The following is a 22,181-nucleotide window of genomic DNA, read 5'->3' as shown; positions in this document are numbered from 1 at the left end:
CGGGTCCGGTCCACATACTCTGTCAGGTGTCTTTGGGGTGTGGCTGTCTATAGCTGCTGTTACTGTTCGGTCTTCAGAGTTGGATGGTGTGTTTGGTTGTCTTTTCACTGCTCTAGGCTAGCAGTTTCCCCCTGCTCCCAGTCTTTGTGCTAAGCTAGGCTAACTCCACACAGTAGTGGATGCAGAGATGAAACTGGTCTTCTGGTGTTCTGGAGAAACCGAGGATTTACTCAAACACTTCCTCAGCGCTGTTTAGAGTACGGAGGCTGTGAGGGGACAAAGGAGAGAGAGAGAGAGAGAGACAGACAGACAGACAGTCAGACAGACAGAGAGACAGACAGGCAGAGAGAGAGACAGACAGGCAGAGAGAGAGACAGACAGGCAGAGAGAGAGACAGACAGGCAGAGAGACAGACAGACAGGCAGACAGACAGAGAGACAGACAGGCAGAGAGAGAGACAGACAGACAGACAGAGAGACAGACAGGCAGAGAGAGAGACAGACAGGCAGAGAGAGAGACAGACAGGCAGAGAGAGAGACAGACAGGCAGACAGACAGAGAGACAGACAGGCAGAGAGAGAGACAGACAGACAGACAGAGAGACAGACAGGCAGAGAGAGAGACAGACAGGCAGAGAGACAGACAGACAGGCAGAGAGAGAGAGACAGACAGACAGAGAGACAGACAGGCAGTCAGACAGGCAGAGAGAGAGACAGACAGAGAGACAGACAGGCAGAGAGAGAGACAGACAGGCAGAGAGACAGACAGACAGGCAGAGAGACAGACAGGCAGAGAGAGAGACAGACAGAGAGACAGACAGGCAGAGAGAGAGACAGACAGAGAGACAGACAGGCAGAGAGACAGACAGAGAGACAGACAGATGTTATGTAAGCTGCAGTGAACTCCATTAGAGCTGAATGGAGATGATTCACACACATTATCTAATTACACACAGTGACATCACCCTCTACAGAGAGATAGAACACACACTCCCGTATCCTAGCAACCTGCTCGCCCAACACCCCCTCTCTCGCCCTCTGTGTGCGTCATCAATTAAAGAGAAGAGAGAGAGAGAGAGAGAGAGAGAGAGAGAGAGAGAGAGAGAGAGAGAGAGAGAGAGAGAGAGAGAGAGAGAGAGAGAGAGAGAGAGAGAGGAAACAGTTGGAAACCTTCAGTTTCCTGCAGGACCATCAGACAGCAGCAGGACAGAGAGACTCTGCAGAGACAGACATCTGAGTCTCTGAGGAGCTAGAAGGAAGTTACCGCTTTTATTGTGGTAGTCTGAGTAACGTGACGTCATATCTGTTCCGTATCCGTCAACCAAAACAAACCTCAGAGAGTCTAAAACGTTGGAGGGTCAGCGTGGATACGACCTGCACCCTCCCATGTTAAATCCAGCGTGGTAAACACTACACATCCAGTAAAGGATGGAAACACTTTGGGTTTCACACATTGACAGGAAAAGCAGAGCTAGACAGAGTAGAGCTAAAGCTGCATGCTAACGTCTAAAAAAGGACAGAATATGTCCGAAAATAAGTCCGAACAGAGGCTGAAACAATGCCAAAGTATAACCAAAATATGGCACAAAAAATGTAAAAAACAAAAGGCCGAAATATGTCCGAAAAAAAGGCCAATATTTTTCTTAATAAAAGTCTGAAAAATGTCTGAAGAATTTCCAAAAATCTCAGAAAAAAAAGAGTGAAAAAGTTATCAGGAAACGTTATGGTATGGTGGTAACGTTATGGTACGGAGGTAACGTTATGGTACGGAGGTAACGTTATGGTGTGGCGGTAACGTTATGGTATGGTGGTAACGTTATGGTACGGAGGTAACGTTATGGTGTGGCGGTAACGTTATGGTATGGAGGTAACGTTATGGTATGGTGGTAACGTTATGGTACGGAGGTAACGTTATGGTGTGGCGGTAACGTTATGGTATGGAGGTAACGTTATGGTATGGTGGTAACGTTATGGTACGGAGGTAACGTTATGGTGTGGCGGTAACGTTATGGTATGGCGGTAACGTTATGGTACGGAGGTAACGTTATGGTATGGTGGTAACGTTATGGTACGGAGGTAACGTTATGGTGTGGCGGTAACGTTATGGTATGGTGGTAACGTTATGGTACGGAGGTAACGTTATGGTGTGGCGGTAACGTTATGGTATGGAGGTAACGTTATGGTATGGTGGTAACGTTATGGTACGGAGGTAACGTTATGGTGTGGCGGTAACGTTATGGTATGGAGGTAACGTTATGGAGGTAACGTTATGGTACGGAGGTAACGTTATGGTATGGAGGTAACGTTATGGAGGTAACGTTATGGTACGGAGGTAACGTTATGGTATGGAGGTAACGTTATGGTACGGAGGTAACGTTATGGTATGATGGTAACGTTATGGTGGTAACATTATGGTACGGAGGTAACGTTATGGTGTGGCGGTAACGTTATGGTATGGAGGTAACGTTATGGTATGGAGGTAACGTTATGGAGGTAACGTTATGGTACGGAGGTAACGTTATGGTATGGAGGTAACGTTATGGTGTGGCGGTAACGTTATGGTATGGAGGTAACGTTATGGAGGTAACGTTATGGTACGGAGGTAACGTTATGGTATGGAGGTAACGTTATGGAGGTAACGTTATGGTACGGAGGTAACGTTATGGTATGGAGGTAACGTTATGGAGGTAACGTTATGGTACGGAGGTAACGTTATGGTATGGAGGTAACGTTATGGTACGGAGGTAACGTTATGGTATGATGGTAACGTTATGGAGGTAACGTTATGGTATGGAGGTAACGTTATGGTGTGGTGGTAACGTTATGGTACGGAGGTAACGTTATGGTACGGAGGTAACGTTATGGTATGGAGGTAACGTTATGGTATGGTGGTAATGTTATGGTATGGTGGTAACGTTATGGTACGGAGGTAACGTTATGGTACGGAGGTAACGTTATGGTACGGAGGTAACGTTATGGTATGGAGGTAACGTTATGGTGTGGCGGTAACGTTATGGTATGGAGGTAACGTTATGGTATGGAGGTAACGTTATGGTGTGGTGGTAACGTTATGGTACGGAGGTAACGTTATGGTACGGAGGTAACGTTATGGTATGGAGGTAACGTTATGGTATGGTGGTAATGTTATGGTATGGTGGTAACGTTATGGTACGGAGGTAACGTTATGGTACGGAGGTAACGTTATGGTACGGAGGTAACGTTATGGTGTGGCGGTAACGTTATGGTATGGAGGTAACGTTATGGTATGGAGGTAACGTTATGGTATGGAGGTAACGTTATGGTATGGAGGTAACGTTATGGTGTGGCGGTAACGTTATGGTATGGAGGTAACGTTATGGTATGGAGGTAACGTTATGGTATGGAGGTAACGTTATGGTATGGTGGTAACGTTATGGTACGGAGGTAACGTTATGGTACGGAGGTAACGTTATGGTACGGTGGTAACGTTATGGTACGGAGGTAACGTTATGGTATGGAGGTAACGTTATGGTGTGGCGGTAACGTTATGGTATGGCGGTAACGTTATGGTATGGAGGTAACGTTATGGTATGGAGGTAACGTTATGGTATGGCGGTAACCTGGTGGTGGAGCCGGCCGTCGCTCTCGTCTCTGTGGTCAAATGGGCCGACGCTACGACTGTAGAGCAGCCAGATACTGACATTGTGTTCTCTGCATTGAAACGGCCCCGATGGAGCTGACCATGGATGGATAAAGAGAACGGAGCTGACGGGAGAGCTAGAGACCACCTTGGAGAAGTTAAAGGAAGTAGACACGTGGGACTACGTCCGCTTTTCAAAATAAGGTGTTAACAAAGGGAACTGTGTGTATAAAATACATCTATGGAGAACAGATTGATGGATTATATTCACCAGAAGTATAAAACGACGTGAACTGCTGCGACCGTTTGAGTTCCTAAATTGTGTTTGTGTGACTGATCGAGGATCAGAGGGCGGAGCGCTGCACTGTTTATGTCTCTACCACACAATGACTGAGGGGGGGGGGGGATGAGTGTAAACACAGGAAGTGGAGCTTTATTTGATCACAGTTAAATATCTCCTCATGCTGAGCCGCCGCCGCTCTCCTTCCTCTCACTTCACGCTTTCATTTCTTCTTGCAGGAAAAATCAGGAACAGAATCTGGTTAACCTCTCGGACAGGACGGATTAATGGAACTACGAACGGATACTGATGAGAAGTCAATTATATGTTCCAACGCCAGCGCCCAGCAGCAGAATATCCCAAAGATATTAGTAAAATATAAATATGTAAAATATAAGAAAATATTAGTTAAATATAAAAGAATATTAGTAAAATATTAAAAAAATATTAGTTAAATTTCCCCAAAAAGTAGTTAAAATATAAAAAAAAATTTAAATATCCCAAAAATTTTAGTAAAATATAAAAAAAATATTGGTAAAATATCCCCAAAAAATACTTAAAATATCCAAAAGATATTAGTTAAATATTAAAAAACATATTTATATATCATCCCAAAAGATAGTTCAAATATCCCAAAAATATTACTGAAGTTGCAGAAACATATTAGCAAATGGTCAGACAAAAATTTGTAAAATATGCCAAAAAAATATTTTAAAAATATTTATATACAATATATATACAATATACAGGGATGGGTTGACTTGTTATACAGCAGGTGTGGGTGTGTCTGCAGCAGCCGGAGTCCAGAGCTGATACCAGCTGTCTGTCTGCTCAGCTGTCTGTCTGCTCAGCTGTCTGTCTGCTCAGCTGTCTGTCTGCTGCTCAGCTGTCTATCTGCTCAGCTGTCTGTCTGCTGCTCAGCTGTCTGTCTGCTGCTCAGCTGTCTGTCTGCTCAGCTGTCTGTCTGCTGCTCAGCTGTCTATGTGCTGCTCAGCTGTCTGTCTGCTCAGCTGTCTGTCTGCTGCTCAGCTGTCTGTCTGCTGCTCAGCTGTGACGTCCCAGAGGAGTGTTTCAGCTCCCAAACAGCAGCAGATGAATAATAAATACAGAACAGCAACCCGATCAATACGACAGTAAAGTACAGGACGCAGTTTAACCGTCATCAGTCCAGAGAGCGGCCCTAATACCCCGTCGTAGTTCTGGTCCATCCATTATCTGACCCTGTTCTGGTCGGCCTGTGGAGGTTCTGGACTCTGTCACTGGGTCACACTGAGAGGCAGGTTGGACCGCTTCATTTGAAGAAAACTCTCTCTCTCTCTGCAGATGTCCAGCTATAAGCGAGCTACATTGGAGGAGGACGAAGTGTCGGACGCTCCAGCTGATGCAGCCTCGTCTCCTGACAGAGTGGAGGTCAGTGAACGCAACACCAACAACACACCGACACACCAACGACACACCAACACACCAACACACCAACAACACACCGACACACCAACACACCAACATACCAACACACCAACGACACACTGACACACCAACACACCAACAACACACCGACACACCAACACACCACCACACCAACAACACACCAACACACCAACACACCAACAACACACCAACACACCAAAACCAACACACCAACACACCAACAACACACCGACACACCGACACACCAACACACCAACACACCAACAACTCACCGACACACCGACACACCAACACACCAACACACTGACACACCAACAACACACCAAAACCAACACACCGTAGCTTTATATGTTATGAATAGATATAAATATAGATATAGATTTAGATATAGATATACATATAGATATCAGGACGCTGCTAGTTTGGCCCCTGAGTGCCGTGGCAGGCATTTTTCAAAATGGCCACCACTGATGACAGAAAACTGATTTTATGAGTCTTGATGATTTCCAAGGTGTGTTCAGGGTGATTATTACACGGCTGTGTTGAATACTAGATTCTGATTGGTCAATCACGGCGCTCTGCGGTCTGTAATTTCTGTATAACAGACCGTTGCTACGTATAACAGACCGTTGCTACGTATAGCAGATCGTTGCTACGTATAACAGACCGTTGCTACGTATAACAGACCGTTGCTACGTATAACAGACCGTTGCTACGTATAGCAGATCGTTGCTACGTATAACAGACCGTTGCTACGTATAGCAGACCGTTGCTACGTATAGCAGACCGTTGCTATGTATAGTAGACCGTTGCTACGTATAGCAGACCGTTGCTATGTATAGTAGACCGTTGCTATGTATAACAGACCGTTGCTATGTATAACAGACCGTTGCTACGTATAACAGACCGTTGCTACGTATAACAGACCGTTGCTACGTATAGCAGATCGTTGCTACGTATAGCAGACCGTCACTACGTATAACAGACCGTTGCTACGTATAACAGACCGTCACTACGTATAGCAGACCGTCGCTACGTATAGCAGACCGTTGCTACGTATAGCAGACCGTTGCTACGTATAGCAGACCGTTGCTACGTATAACAGACCGTTGCTACGTATAACAGACCGTTGCTACGTATAACAGACCGTCGCTACGTATAGCAGACCGTCGCTACGTATAGCAGACCGTTGCTACGTATAGCAGACCGTTGCTACGTATAACAGACCGTTGCTACGTATAACAGACCGTTGCTACGTATAACAGACCGTCGCTACGTATAACAGACCGTCGCTAAGTATAGCAGACCGTTGCTACGTATAGCAGATCGTTGCTACGTATAACAGACCGTTGCTACGTATAGCAGACCGTTGCTACGTATAGCAGACCGTTGCTATGTATAACAGACCGTTGCTATGTATAACAGACCGTTGCTACGTATAACAGACCGTTGCTATGTATAACAGACCGTCGCTACGTATAACAGACCGTCGCTACGTATAACAGACCGTCGCTACGTATAACAGACCGTCGCTACGTATAACAGACCGTCGCTACGTATAACAGACCGTCGCTACGTATAGCAGACCATTGTTATGTATAACAGACCGTTGCTACGTATAGCAGACCGTTGCTATGTATAACAGACCGTTGCTATGTATAACAGACCGTTGCTACGTATAACAGACCGTTGCTACGTATAGCAGACCGTTGTTATGTATAACAGACCGTTGCTACGTATAACAGACCGTCGCTACGTATAACAGACCGTCGCTACGTATAACAGACCGTCGCTACGTATAACAGACCGTTGCTATGTATAACAGACGTCACTACGTATAACAGACCGTTGCTATGTATAACAGACGTCACTACGTATAACAGACCGTTGCTATGTATAACAGACCGTTGCCATGGACACAGCTCTGGAGGACCGTTTCTGTGTCAGATTATTGATGTCTTCAGTCAGTAGTCGTGTAATAAACGGGATAATGTTCAGCTAGCGGGTCATTGTTGTGAAATAAAGGATGTGAAGGGTGATTCTCCGCTCCACGTCGAGGTGCAGCGTCGCCCTGTCGGGGATTCTTTCACAACAGTGACCCGCTAGCTGTACGTTATCCCTTACGTAGATCAGATGTTTTTAAGTGTACTTTTTAAAGAAAAATGTGAAAACTAAATAAAAGGAGCATGAAGGTCACTTCAGGGTCAAACTTCACCTCCTTTATCTTCATGATAGAATGACAACCAACAAAAACAAATGGCTGCCATGGCCCTCGGAGGACAAATTTGCAGCGCCCTGATATCTATATCTATATCTATATCTTAAGATAACATATAAACCTACATCTGTGATAAATGTGTTGCGTTTATCACTAGAAGCTTAACTTCCCCCCTAGAGAGGAAGAAGAGAATCCTAAAGAGAAGTGGTGTGTTGTTTGTGAGAGGATGAGAACATGATGTTTTACAGATAGAACTGCTCAGGAAATCTCCTTAAGTCTCCCGTTGCTAACTGGTCCCAGGTGACGTCCTGAACTCACAGACATTTCAATCCCAGGACGGTCACAGAGTCTTTCTAGAGGAGCCAGACCCTGGGGGGGCTCTGACTGAAAACCAGCACCCACAAAGAGAGCAGCAGCAGGGGGTGTCTGGAGGGCTGTCAGCTCGCTGGAGGGGAACAACAAGGCAGCGCTGGCAGAGGACCTCCAGTGGGGGGGTTGTTTAAAGGTCCTGACAGCGTCTAGTTTTAGGGTCCGTGAGAGAAATCTCTCTGATTGGCTGTTTAAACCAATCAGTGCAGAGAAGAGAAACAGAAGTGAGGAAAACCATCCAACGAGTAAAGTCAAGACGGTTCTCATGTTTCATCTCATCTGATCATCCAACACGGATACTTACACAGAGCGTGAACACCTTTTACACTGAGTTACACAGAGTTACGCAGAATTACGCGGAGTGACGCAGAGTGACGCAGAGTTACACTGAGTTACACTGAGTTACGTGGAGTGACGCGGAGTTACCCGTAATTCCGGGGAGTGACGCAGAGTTACGCGGGATTATACAGAGTTACGTGGAATTACACAGAGTTACGCAGAGTTACGCGGAATTACACAGAGTTACAGAGTTACTTGGAATTACAGAGTTACGCGGAATTATACAGAGTTACGCGGAATTACACAGAGTTACAGAGTTACGCGGAATTACGCAGAGTTACGCGGAATTACACAGAGTTACACAGTTACTTGGAATTACGCAGAATTACGCGGAGTTACGCAGAATTACGCGGAGTTACGCAGAATTACGCGGGGTTACGCAGAATTACGCGGGGTTACGCAGAATTACGCGGAGTTACGCAGAGTTACACTGAGGTCCGCAGAGTTCCGCAGAGTTACACTGAGTTACGTGGAATTACGCGGAGTTACGCGGAGTTACGCGGAGTGACGCGGATTGACGTGGAGTGACGTGGAGTTACGTGGAGTTACGCAGAATTACGTGGAGTGACGCGGAGTTACACTGAGTTACGCGGAATTACGGGGAGTGACGCAGAGTTACGCGGAATTACACAGAGTTACGCAGAGTTACTTGGAATTACAGAGTTACGCAGAGTTACGCAGAATTACGCGGAGTTACGCAGAGTTACACTGAGGTCCGCAGAGTTACGCAGAGTTACACTGAGTTACGTGGAATTACGCGGAGTTATGCGGAGTTACGCGGAGTTATGCGGAGTTACGCGGAGTTACACTGAGGTCCGCAGAGTTCCGCAGAGTTATACTGAGTTACGTGGAATTACGCGGAGTGACGCGGATTGACGTGGAGTGACGTGGAGTTACGTGGAGTTACGCAGAATTACGTGGAGTTACATTTAGATCCAACGTTATAGATCAGAGTCAGCGCGCTACACATATTGAGCGCCGCCTTTTCTAGTAAAATGTCCGCTGTTATCTCTCTGTGTCTCTCTGTGTCTCTCTGTGTCTCTTTATGTCTCTCTATGTCTCTCTATGTCTCTTTATGTCTCTCTGTGTCTCTTTATGTCTCTCTATGTCTCTCTGTGTCTCTATGTCTCTTTATGTCTCTCTGTGTCTCTTTATGTCTCTCTGTGTCTCTCTGTGTCTCTTTATGTCTCTCTGTGTCTCTTTATGTCTCTCTATGTCTCTCTGTGTCTCTTTATGTCTCTCTGTGTCTCTTTATGTCTCTCTATGTCTCTCTGTGTCTCTATGTCTCTTTATGTCTCTCTGTGTCTCTTTATGTCTCTCTGTGTCTCTTTATGTCTCTCTATGTCTCTCTGTGTCTCTATGTCTCTTTATGTCTCTCTGTGTCTCTTTATGTCTCTCTGTGTCTCTCTGTGTCTCTTTATGTCTCTCTGTGTCTCTATGTCTCTTTATGTCTCTCTGTGTCTCTCTATGTCTCTATGTCTCTTCATGTCTCTCTGTGTCTCTCTGTGTCTCTTTATGTCTCTCTGTGTCTCTCTGTGTCTCTCTGTGTCTCTTTATGTCTCTCTGTGTCTCTCTGTGTCTCTCTGTGTCTCTATGTCTCTATGTCTCTATGTCTCTATGTCTCTTTATGTCTCTCTGTGTCTCTCTGTGTCTCTTTATGTCTCTCTGTGTCTCTCTGTGTCTCTCTGTGTCTCTATGTCTCTTTATGTCTCTTTATGTCTCTCTGTGTCTCTCTGTGTCTCTTTATGTCTCTCTGTGTCTCTCTGTGTCTCTCTGTGTCTCTTTATGTCTCTCTATGTCTCTTTATGTCTCTCTGTGTCTCTCTGTGTCTCTTTATGTCTCTCTGTGTCTCTCTGTGTCTCTCTGTGTCTCTTTATGTCTCTCTGTGTCTCTTTATGTCTCTCTGTGTCTCTTTATGTCTCTCTGTGTCTCTTTATGTCTCTTTATGTCTCTCTGTGTCTCTTTATGTCTCTCTGTGTCTCTTTATGTCTCTCTGTGTCTCTCTGTGTCTCTCTGTGTCTCTATGTCTCTTTATGTCTCTCTGTGTCTCTCTGTGTCTCTCTATGTCTCTTTATGTCTCTCTATGTCTCTCTATGTCTCTCTGTGTCTCTCAGGTGGGGTTCAGGAAGGGCGGTGTGGACATTCTGGGCAGGAGGACTCAGCTGGAGGTTCTGCTGTCGGTTCTGCTGCTGGCCGCCCTGCTGGCTCTGCTGGCCTGTCTGCTGGTTCTGGGTCTAGGATTCAGCTCAGGTAACACAAACACCAGCCTCCTTTCCTTCCTTCCTTCCTTTCCTTCCCTCCTCCTCTTCTTTTCATTCTGTGCGTCTCCTTTCCTACTTTTTGTTTAAACTCGTGCGAGACAGCCTCCATTCCTTTCCTCTCATTTCCCTTCTTTCCTACCTCCACCCCTCCTCCTCTACCTCCTCCCTTCCTTCCTTGCTTCCTACCTCCACCCATCCTCCTCTACCTCCTCCCTTCCTTCCTTGCTTCCTACCTCCACCCATCCTCCTCTACCTCCTCCCTTCCTTCCTTGCTTCCTTCCTAACCTCCTCGTTTCCTTCTCTTCTCCTTGAAGGTTTCATCACCTGTTTTAACAGATGAAACTCCTCCTGCAGCTTCAGTTCAGCTTCACTCTCTTTGTTTTTTCCCATGATGCTGTGCAGACAGTGGGCGTGGCCTGTGCCTGTCGGAGGCGTGCGTCACCGTGGCGAGTCAGATGGTGGAGGCGATGGACCGCGGCGCCGACCCGTGCCAGGACTTCTACCAGTTCGCCTGCGGAGGATGGATGAGGAAGAACCCGCTGCCTGACGGGCGGTCGCGCTGGTCCACGTTCAACAGCATCTGGGACAAGAACCAGGCTCTGCTCAAACACCTGCTGGGTGAGACAGGTTCTGCTGGGCGAGACAGGTTCTGCTGGGCGAGACAGGTTCTGCTGGGTGAGACAGGCTCTGCTGGGTGAGACAGGTTCTGCTGGGTGAGACAGGTTCTACTGGGTGAGACAGGTTCTGCTGGGGGAGACAGGTTCTACTGGGTGAGACAGGTTCTAGTGGGTGAGACAGGTTCTGCTGGGTGAGACAGGTTCTACTGGGTGAGACAGGTTCTGCTGGGTGAGACAGGCACCGCTGGAATGAACCATCAGTATTTACAGTAACTATAGTAAACTCAGCCTTTCACAGCTGCAACATTAAAGTGATGGACACATAAAATATTAGTAAAATATAAAATAAATATTAGTAAAAATATCAAAAAGAAATATTTGAAATTTCTTAAAAATATTTGTAAAATATCCAAAAGAATTAAGTAGAATATCCCAAAAAATATTTGTAAAATAGCTAATGGTCAGACAAAAATTGTAAAATATCCAAAATAATATCAGTAAAATATCCCAAAAATATTAGTAAAATATAAAAAAAACACAAGTGAAATAAGTAAATATTAGTAAGTATATATTATTAGTATTAGTAATAGTAGTAGTATCAGTATATATTAGTAAAATATCCAAAGAAAATAGTTAAAATATCTACAAAAATATTAGTGAAAGAGCAGAAATATAATAGCAAATGTTCAGACAAAAAATTGTAAAATAACCAAAATAATATCAGTAAAATATCCAAAAGTATTTAGTAAATAATCCAAAGAAAATTGGTCAAATATCCCCCAAAAAAATAGTAAAATAGCAGAAACATATTAGCGGCTCAGTTTTAAAGCTAGAGTGAAGATCCTGGTATCGTCTGAAACTAGAGAACCTGATGAATCCATCGGTACCAACCAGGTCAGACTAGCTGGTCATGAAGGAGGTTAAATAACGCTCCAAACTTACACTAAATGTTGGCAAAGAAAAAACTGTCATGTCCATTTTCAAAGGGGTCCCTTGACCTCTGACCTCCAGATCAGTGAATGTAAATGGGTTCTATGGGTACCCACGAGTCTCCCCTTTACAGACATGCCCACTTTATGATAATCACATGCAGTTTGGGGCAAGTCATAGTCAAGTCAGCACACTGACACACTGACAGCTGTTGTTGCCTGTTGGGCTGCAGTTTGCCATGTTATGATTGGAGCATATAGTTTTATGCTAAATGCAGTACCTGTGAGGGTTTCTGATCAATATCTGTCATTGTTTTGTGTTGTACATTGATTTACAATAATAAATATATACAGAGCATATTTGTCCACTCCCATGTTGATAAGAGGATTAAATACTGGACTAATCTCCCTTTAAAGGTCACATATTATACTCCATTTAAACTAGTTATTATAGGTCTCAGACACCTCCAAACCATGTCTCTGAAGTTTTTTTTTCAAAAAAACAATCAGATCATGCATTCCAGCATGTCTCTATAACCTCTGTTTCAGCCCATTTCCAAAAGTGCTGATTTCTGTGTCTGTAGCCTCTGTCTCCTCCCACTCTGCTCTGATTGGTCAGCGTTTTCTGTCAATCAAACGTCCTCAACAACACAGCGTCACCCTCCCCACCCCCCTCGCGGCCTGAGAGCAGGGAGAGATAGCAGCTAGAATAGAGCTTATAAACCACTTTAAAGTTTATAAACCAGAAACTTCACCCAGCGCACGTTACCGGAGGAATCTGATCAGAAATCGGCGACACATGATGAACATCTGCGGTCCAGATTCCAGGTTTTCCTGACGGTTTCTCTCAGGTAAATAATGCTATTTATATCTCTGTTAGTTAGCTCAGTGTTTACCTCATGCATCAACTCTGTAAACCGTAAACATACACTCTGTTTTACGTCTGTCTTTACAGATCCATCTGTGAGAAATGACCGACAGAATCATCCCAGAGGAGAGCAGACAGCTGAGAGCAGACAGCTGTGAGCAGACAGCTGAGAGCAGACAGCTGAGAGCAGATAGCTGAGAGCAGATAGCTGAGAGCAGACAGCTGAGAGCAGACAGCTGAGAGCAGATAGCTGAGAGCAGATAGCTGAGAGCAGATAGCTGAGAGCAGACAGCTGAGAGCAGACAGCTGAGAGCAGATAGCTGAGAGCAGATAGCTGAGAGCAGATAGCTGAGAGCAGACAGCTGAGAGCAGACAGCTGAGAGCAGACGGCTGAGAGCAGACAGCTGAGAGCAGACAGAGAGCAGACAGCTGAGAGCAGACGGCTGAGAGCAGATGGCTCTGTTTACATGGAGATACAGAGCTAACCCGTTAGCATGTAGCTAACCCGTTAGCATGTAGCTACATGCTAACGGGTTAGCTACATGCTACCGCTATGACACGGTGTGTAAACACAGCGACCATCAGGGTGGAAAATAGAAGATGTGAAACAGTAGTCAGTTCATTATTTCTGCTAAAAGATAAATGTATGGAAGATCAGAGTAATGGTATATTATTTACAGTAGTAGCTGTCTCTGTGTTACCATGACTACAGACCACCGGAGCTTAGCTTACCATAGTTTACCAGAGCTGAAGACTTTCTCCTGTACCATGTTAACATAACTAACTAACAGGTGAGATGATTACAAATGCTGTGAATAATTAATATTGTCATCTGTCTACTCAAATAAAGTTTGACTGTGAAACAGAAATGTGTTGTGTTGCTTACAAGTCACTATTTACTACCTGTACTCTGCTACATGCATGACATCAAATATATATAATATATAAATATCATCTGTTTAAACAGTGTAATTACATAAAGCCTTTGTGAAAGAACATGTTATATTTAGATGATGGGAGTACATGAAGCCTGTTCTGCTGGTTCTTGCAGACTTTGCTCAAGTTCGGTTGAGGAGGAGAGACAGTGACGCGCTGTGGGGCGGGGTCAGCTACTGAAGGTTCTCTCTGGTTCGACCAGGAAACCCTTACGTGACTTGCATTCTCTAATGACGTCAGAATACAAGGAAAAAAGCTAATTTTTTTTCTGCACCCATTTCCGGACAAACGGAGGAGGAGAAAAAGAGAGAGGATGGTCTTTTATGATACTATGGTGGCCTGTAGACACACTGGGGACAGATATTGATGTTTAAAAGACATGGAAAAGTGCATTTTGCATAATAGGTGACCTTTAAGGTTCATTTAGAACAGATAATAAAGGTTCAGGATTAAATGAGTGAAAGATGCAGAAGTTCTTATAAAACGGTTAAAGAAGGTTGACGGTGTGTTTTATCTTGTAGAGAACGGGACGTTTAACGGCAGCAGCGAGGCGGAGAGGAAGACTCAGTCCTACTACCTGTCCTGTCTCAACACCCAGAGGATCGAAGAGCTGGCAGCTCAGCCTCTCATAGACCTCATCGCCAAGGTAACCGCTCCCGTCACCACGGTGACCGTGTACGACAGCATCGCTCGGTTCACCTCCCCCCCCAACAAAGACTCTGCTTTATGAGTGTTAATGTCAGTTTCCAGGCTGATGATGGCGAGCCACTTTAACATTTAATATCTAGACAGAACTAGAGACGCACAGATCACACTTTTACAGTCCCAATACCAATACCGATACCGATACCGATACCGATACCTGGGCTTTGGATATCGGCCGATACCGAGTACCGATCTGATACCAGTGTTTAATAACGAGCTGTCTGCCTCACCGGGTGGAAGAGACTGCTCTTTTATTCCTAAGGAAACATCAGGCCTGACTTAAACATTTTTTACTTAACTTTATGAAACAAAATGTAACAAATTCATATTTTATTTTATTTTATTTATACAAATAGATTTATTATTTATTATTAAAATAATAATCAAACACCAGTAACTTGGTAACAAATCTTCAAAAGTAACAGCATTTTTCTTTATTATTAAAATAATAACTCGTACACCAGTAGGTTGGTGAAGAGATGAGTAACTATATTCTCTTATATAATTATATTTATGATAAAGGTGATCTGAAGTGGGGATAATCTGTAATCATATGTAAATCATCAGTACGTTTGTCCTGTGATGAACATCTGGACTCTGTTTGGTTCTGTAGATCGGCGGCTGGAACATGACGGGTCCCTGGGAGAAGGACAACTTTATGGAGGTTCTGAAGACGGTTTCTGGTCCGTACCGAGCTCAGCCTTTCTTCAGTGTCGGAGTCAATGCTGATCCCAAAAACTCCAACAGCAACGTCATCCAGGTAAACCAGAACCAGAACCAGAACCAGAACACAGGAAGTTGATGAAGTACTTACGATATTTTAGCACCACGAACTGATGCACTAAAACTTTTGACTTTTAGACAACCGTCCAATCCTTCATGATTAAAGTAGTATATGTATATAAATTCTAAAAGTATCACGTTGAAATCAACTTTAGAGTATCGACAGGAATATTAATGTATTTACATCAGGGCTGTCAAAGCTAACGCGATATTATCTTTGAAACATTTTCTTCCAACATTTTTAAGACTTTTTCAGATTCTTTTCCCAACTTTTTTCGGACATTTTCAGACTTTTTTGACATTTTTCATTCATTTTTGAGACTTTTTTTTGGACAATTTTTTTATTTTTATTGACATTTTTCATACATTTTTTCAGATGTTTTTCAGATTTTTTTTCAGACTTTTTTCTTATTCTTTTTTTTTTTACATTTTTCACACTTTTTCAGACATTTGTTAGACTTTTTTTTTTTTATTGCAAACATTTTTCGGATATTTTTCGGACATTTTCAGACTTTTTTGACATTTTTCAGACATTTTTCGGACCATTTTTTGACTTTTCTTTTTAATGTTTCACACTTTTTCAGACATTTTTGGGCTTTTCTAAGACTTTTTGAGGATTCTTTTTTCAGACTTTTTTTAGACTTTATTCGGACCATTTTTTAATTTTTTTGACATTTTTCAGGCTTTTTTCGGATCTTTTTTTTTCAGATTCTTTTCCAGACATTTTTCGGACATTTTCAGACTTTTTTTGACATTTTTCATTAATTTTTGAGACTTTTTTTTGGACAATTTTTTTATTTTTATGGACATTTTGTTTCACACTTTTTCAGACATTTTTAAGACTTGTTTTCAGATTTTTATTGCAAACATTTTTCGGATATCTTTCTGACATTTTTTGGACATTTTCAGACCTTTTTTCGGACCATTTTTTGACTTTTCTTTTTACTTTTTCGGACTTTTTTTTTTTTTTTTTAAAGTTATTTTTTTGGGGGCATTTTCCATTTTTTTTATGACAGGACAGTGGATAGAGTCGTGAAAGGGGGGAGAGGGAGAGTGGATGCGGAAAGGGCCACAGGTCGGATTCGAACCCGGGCCGCCGCGGTCAGGACCAAGCCTTAATACATGGACGCCCGCTCTACCAACTGAGCTAACCCAGGCGCCGGACATTTTTAAGACTTTTTTCAGATGTTTTTCAGATTTTTATTGCGAACATTATTCGAATATTTGTCAGCCTTTTTTTTTTTTTTTACATTTTTCAGACTTTTTTTTGGGACAAAAACCCTCACACATTCACATATCTTGAGGTCAGAGAGTTTTTCCTCACCAAAATGAAGCATAAATTCTGAGCGTTAAATCAGCGTGTCGTCAGCATATTGCTCTTGAAGTATTAAAAGTAAAAGTTTAAGCAGAATGGCTCCTTTCAAAGTATTATATATACTATTGGAATGTTATATTATTCTATTATCGTCAATGTGGAGTCAGATTCTTCAATTTGAGATTAATCGTGATTAAATATTTGAATCTATTAACAGCCGTAATTTACATCACAAGGAGATAAACTGAACCAGAACAGCCCCTGAATGCACTCTGTGGTGACTTATGTTAGATATCACTCACCTGTTGATCTCCTGTGCCCAGTTGGACCAATCAGGACTCTTCCTGCCGTCCAGGGACTATTACCTCAACAAGACAGCCAATGAGAAGGTGAGAACTCTGGGATGGGTCAATACACCTGAGACGAGCTGAGCCGGTTAACATTTATTCAGAGTGTCGACTTCATATCGCAGGTATGTTCTGTTGAAACGGCAGGTGCTGGTGGCGTACCTGGACTACATGGTGGAGCTGGGGATGCTGCTGGGGGGCGAGAGGAGCTCCACGCAGCTTCAGATGCAGCAGATTCTGGAGTTCGAGACGGCGCTCGCCAACATCACCGTCCCACAGGACCAACGCCGAGACGAGGAGAAGATCTACCACAAGGTCACCATCTCTGAACTACAGGTGAGCTCACCAGCACCTGAAACACCTGAGACACCTGAGACACCTGAGACACTTGAAACACCTGAGACACTGAAACACCTGAGACACCTGAAACACCTGAATCACCTGAAACACCTGAGACACCTGAGACACCTGAGACACCTGAAACACCTGAGACACTGAAACACCTGAGACACCTGAGACACCTGAAACACCTGAGACACCTGAAACACCTGAGACACCTGAAATACCTGAGACACCTGAGACACTGAAACACCTGAAATGCCTAAAACACCTGAAAACACCTGAAAACACCTGAGACACCTGAAACACCTGAGACACCTGAAACACCTAAAACACCTGAAACACCTGAGACACCTGAAACACCTAAAACACCTGAAACACTGAAACACCTGAGACACCTGAAACACTGAAACACCTGAAACACCTGAGACACCTGAAACATTGAAACACCTGAAATATTGAAACACCTGAAACACAGATGTGATGGATTGTGGTTCATCCTCTGACTTCTCATCAGGTCAACTTGTTAACGTGTCCAGTTCTTTAGTTTATGAGCAAACACCTGCAGAACTCCAGACATCCATCAGCTGGACTCTGTTATCGTTAACCCTGGTAGAAGGATGTAGGCGGGGCTGAGATAGAACCCGCTACCTTTATGGAGTGGATCATAATCTTCTATAGTTCAGTGAGTCACCAGGTAATGTTGCTTCATTTAGGTCTAACTCACTGTCCCGGCATCATTTCTTTATGTGCTTTTGGAGGATAAATAAAGAAAGAGATGTGAACCTCCAGATGTGAACCTCCAGATGTGAACACTGATGGGTGTTCTTCATCCTCCTCCTGGTGAACATGTGTTGATTCTCCACGTCGTCCATCACTGTCGATGCGTCTGCAGCGTCACCGTTTCATCTGCAGCAGAGTGCAGTTTCTCTCTTTCTCCCTCTCTTTCTCTCACTCTCTCTCTCTCTCTCTCTCTCTCTCTCTCTCTCTCTCCCTCTCTCCCTCACTCTCCCTCTCTCCCGTCTCTCACTCTCTCTCTCTCTCTCTCTTTCTCTCCCTCTCTCTCTCTCCCTCTCTCTCTGCTGCAGCTCTCTGTCCTTCAGGGCTGCAGATGCTTCTGGGGTCACCATGGCAACTGTTGCCAAGAGCTGTTGCCATGTGCCTGCATCTCTGTGGCGGCGGCGGCGGAGAGAGAGGGAGGTTAGATAACAGGTTATTATTATATAAACCTGGCCGATATGAGCGTGAAGGAGACTTCAGCCTTCATGGATTCAGATCAGTGTCGGCGGTGCACGTTCGTCTCTTTGTCTTCGTCCTGGATCGTAAAAAGTCAACGTTGTTTATCAGGAGTATTGTTTATGGACAGATGAGTGTGGACAGGTCAGCTCACACCTCTGGCGTCATGATAAATTCACGTTTAGAGGACCCGTGTGGAACATATAGGAAAGATCTATTAGCAGAAAAGGAAGGAAAGTTCCTGAAAGCTCCGAGTTCACGAGTTTGCTGACTTAGTCAGAAATGGCGGAGGCCTTGGCGGTTAATGTTTCAGTGCATAATAAGTGAATATATTGTAATTTTAGTCGTATATTGTTTTACTTCGTAATTTTATAATATGTCTGGGGAAGATGTTGATATTCTCAGACTATTATTTTTTTCGCTAGGCGACCGCCTGTAGGGTTTATTTTCTACGTGTTTACGCAAAATTCACGACTTTATAATCTCAGAGAATATCCAAGTTTTTTTCTCGCAAATTTCTGAGTCCAAAACTTTCTGAGTCACGACAAGACTCAGAAAATCAGTTTTCTGCCACATTTAGGGATATTAAGCACCTATTAGATGGCCATTTTGAAAAATGGCTGCGTTACTACAACCTCCGTGTCCGTCACGTGATGCCATTGAGCCCAAAAAGTCTTTCCCCGTAGACTTCCATTGGGAGAGAGACGTCTGTAACTCAGAGGATCATTTATTTTGATCTGAATCCAGAGTTATTTCCCGTTCCTCCGTTCCTCTGTTCATGTGACTGAGACCCAGACCGAGGCTGGAGCGAGGGCTGACTGCTGCGACCCCGTGACCGAGTCATGTGACCGAGTCGTGTGACCGAGTCATGTGACCGAGCGGACGCTATGGCGACTGCTCCATGGGCCCAATGGATGAGGAAGATCCCCAGAAGATCCGGGTACTTACCCCACTCGGAAGTCAAGTCATTTTGTCTTCATGCTCCACTGAGACACTCTGGTAGGAATGAACGGAGCCTCCAACGCTGTGTCCACGTCTCTCTATATACATCCATGCTCAGGGGCCCAAGCTGCAGCGCTCTGATATCTACCGTATATCTTTTCATAACATATGAACCGACATCTGTTGTTGCTTTTATTGCAAAATGCACATTTTGTTCTGAATATTTCAGCTCAGCTGCCCCAACACTGTCTGAGCCTCCAGCGCCCTCTGCTGGGAAACAGAGACGAGCCTCCTCTCTCTGGTTAAACCACCGGACAACTCTTATTAAATACAAGAAAACTCACATGAAAGAAAACCAGCATGAGAGGCGTTTCTCCTTTCTGCTCAGTTTGACTGTTTGGAGATTAGTTTTTCATCTCAGCGTCTCCCCCCCGGGGGGTGCAGTCTGCTCCCACACTCAGGATTACTGACTGAGACAGAGACGGTGGACGGGTGGACGGACGGGTCTGGTCCAGAGGGATAGTTTGATTTTAAGACGCTAGAAGTGAACATCAGTAAAGAACTTGATCTACTGTAAAATATCACATGTATTATATCCAAGACTTCCCTTCCTTAATATATATATATATATATATATATATATATATATAGTTATATATATATATATATATATAACTAATATATATATATATATATATTAGTTATATATATATATATATATATATATATATATTTTATATATATATATATATATATATATATATATATATATAACTAATATATATATATATATATATATATATATATATAATATATATATTAGGGCTGTTGATCGAATAAAAATGCAATCGTGTTTTTTTATCTGTTCAAAATGTACCTTAAAGGGAGATTTGTTAAGTAGACCCCTTTTAAAATGGACACGACATCATCATCAAAACTGAGCATACGTTTGGAGCGTTATTTAACCTCCTTTTTCCACATTTTCCGGACTTTTCTTAGACTTTTTTTTTGCACATTTTCAGACATTTCTCGAAAATTTTGGGGATCATTTTTTGGGCCATTTTTCAGACTTTTTTTCTCCAACATTTTTCAGACTTTTTTTCGGACAAGCGTAAGTTTTGAGCGTTATTTAGCCTCTTGACAAGCTGGTTTGATATGGTTGGTACCGATGAATTCATTAGATTCCTTTAGTTTCATATCATACCAGTATGTAGAGCCCGCTACAACCTCCGAAGGATCGATTGCCTTAATGCGTTGAAGAACTTAGTGGCGTTAAAAACAAATGTGCGTTATGTTTGACAGCACTGACAGAAACACATTGTAACGTTGGGTGTAAAAAAGTCAGTTTCTATTCTTAAAACCTACAAAAAAGTAAACTCATCAGGTTTATAGTTTACTATGATACCAGGATCTTCACTCTAGCGTTAAAACTGAGCCGCTACAACTTCAAAATCACAAGTTGTGTTAAAGAAATTAGTGACGTCTGACACGTGATTCTGTTTCCTGCGTATGTGACGTCTCTTCTTCTGTGGTGTTTCAGCTGCTGGCTCCGGCCGTGGAGTGGTTGGACTACCTGTCGTCCTCTCTGTCCCCTCTGGAGCTGAACGACACTGAACCTGTCGTCCTGTACGCCAGAGAGTACCTGCAGCAGGTCTCTGACCTCATCAACAGGACGGACCGCAGGTCAGGAACACCACCGACCACCTGTCTGTCTGTCTGTCTATCTGTCTGTCTGTCTGACCACCTGTCTGTCTGACCACCTGTCTGTCTGTCTGTCTGTCTATCTGTCTGTCTGTCTGACCACCTGTCTGTCTGTCTGTCTGTCTGTCTGACCACCTGTCTGTCTGTCTATCTGTCTGTCTGTCTGACCACCTGTCTGTCTGTCTGTCTGTCTATCTGTCTGTCTGTCTGACCACCTGTCTGTCTGTCTGTCTGTCTGTCTGACCACCTGTCTGTCTGTCTATCTGTCTGTCTGTCTGACCACCTGTCTGTCTGTCTGTCTGTCTATCTGTCTGTCTGTCTGACCACCTGTCTGTCTGTCTGTCTGTCTGTCTGTCTGTCTGTCTGACCACCTGTCTGTCTGTCTGTCTGTCTGTCTGTCTGTCTGTCTGACCACCTGTCTGTCTGTCTGACCACCTGTCTGTCTGTCTGTCTGTCTGTCTGACCACCTGTCTGTCTGTCTGTCTCCCAGTCTGCTGAATAACTACATGATGTGGACTCTGGTTCAGAAGAGCGTGGCCAGTTTGGATCAACGCTTCGAGAACGCTCAGGACAAACTGCTGGAGAGTCTCTACGGGACCAAGAAGGTACTTCTAATGCAGTACTACTACAAGTACTACTACTTCTACTGCAGTAGTACTACAAGTACTACTACTCTTACAGCGATGAATACTACAGATACTACTACTGTTGTACTGACAGAGTTATTTCTTCTACTACAGCAGGTATAATGATACTATGACTACGGTCGGGGCTCCTCCTCCCAGTCCAGTCCCAGTCCTGTTGGTGGAACTTTAACTGGTTCTACTGGTTTCTATTTATTTCTTCTAACTGGTTTTAATGCGTTCTAACTGGTTACCCACTTCTAAGTGGTTCCAAAGTGCTGTAATTGGTTCTGGTGGATTTAAGCTGGTTTTAACTTGCTATCACTGG

The 22,181-nt window shown here is 43.7% G+C and overlaps 1 protein-coding gene and 1 long non-coding RNA gene across 2 annotated transcripts in view; one reads left to right on the top strand and one right to left on the bottom strand.

Annotated features, from left to right (window-relative positions):
* The window catches only part of ece2b (endothelin converting enzyme 2b), a 38,154-nt gene that overhangs the window by 5,577 nt on the left and 10,396 nt on the right, over nucleotides 1–22,181 (top strand). Inside the window, exons 2-10 of the mRNA XM_074640939.1 lie at nucleotides 5,221–5,307; nucleotides 10,366–10,501; nucleotides 10,915–11,130; nucleotides 14,384–14,508; nucleotides 15,181–15,327; nucleotides 16,989–17,054; nucleotides 17,160–17,348; nucleotides 21,070–21,212; nucleotides 21,721–21,835. Of these exons, the coding sequence (XP_074497040.1) occupies nucleotides 5,221–5,307; nucleotides 10,366–10,501; nucleotides 10,915–11,130; nucleotides 14,384–14,508; nucleotides 15,181–15,327; nucleotides 16,989–17,054; nucleotides 17,160–17,348; nucleotides 21,070–21,212; nucleotides 21,721–21,835 (1,224 nt within the window). The remainder of the gene's footprint in view (nucleotides 1–5,220; nucleotides 5,308–10,365; nucleotides 10,502–10,914; nucleotides 11,131–14,383; nucleotides 14,509–15,180; nucleotides 15,328–16,988; nucleotides 17,055–17,159; nucleotides 17,349–21,069; nucleotides 21,213–21,720; nucleotides 21,836–22,181) is intronic.
* On the bottom strand, nucleotides 17,256–17,737 carry LOC141771057 (uncharacterized). The gene is made up of 4 exons (XR_012594652.1): nucleotides 17,643–17,737; nucleotides 17,579–17,604; nucleotides 17,490–17,533; nucleotides 17,256–17,382 (listed from the first exon to the last, which is right to left on the bottom strand). It is a non-coding gene; the product is annotated as an uncharacterized LOC141771057 (long non-coding RNA).

This window comes from Sebastes fasciatus, chromosome 7 (genome assembly GCF_043250625.1).
Source record: "Sebastes fasciatus isolate fSebFas1 chromosome 7, fSebFas1.pri, whole genome shotgun sequence".
Classification (NCBI taxonomy): domain Eukaryota; kingdom Metazoa; phylum Chordata; class Actinopteri; order Perciformes; family Sebastidae; genus Sebastes; species Sebastes fasciatus.
The sequence above is the reverse complement of the archived record's forward strand: the minus strand, read 5'-3'. Positions and strand labels throughout refer to the sequence as shown.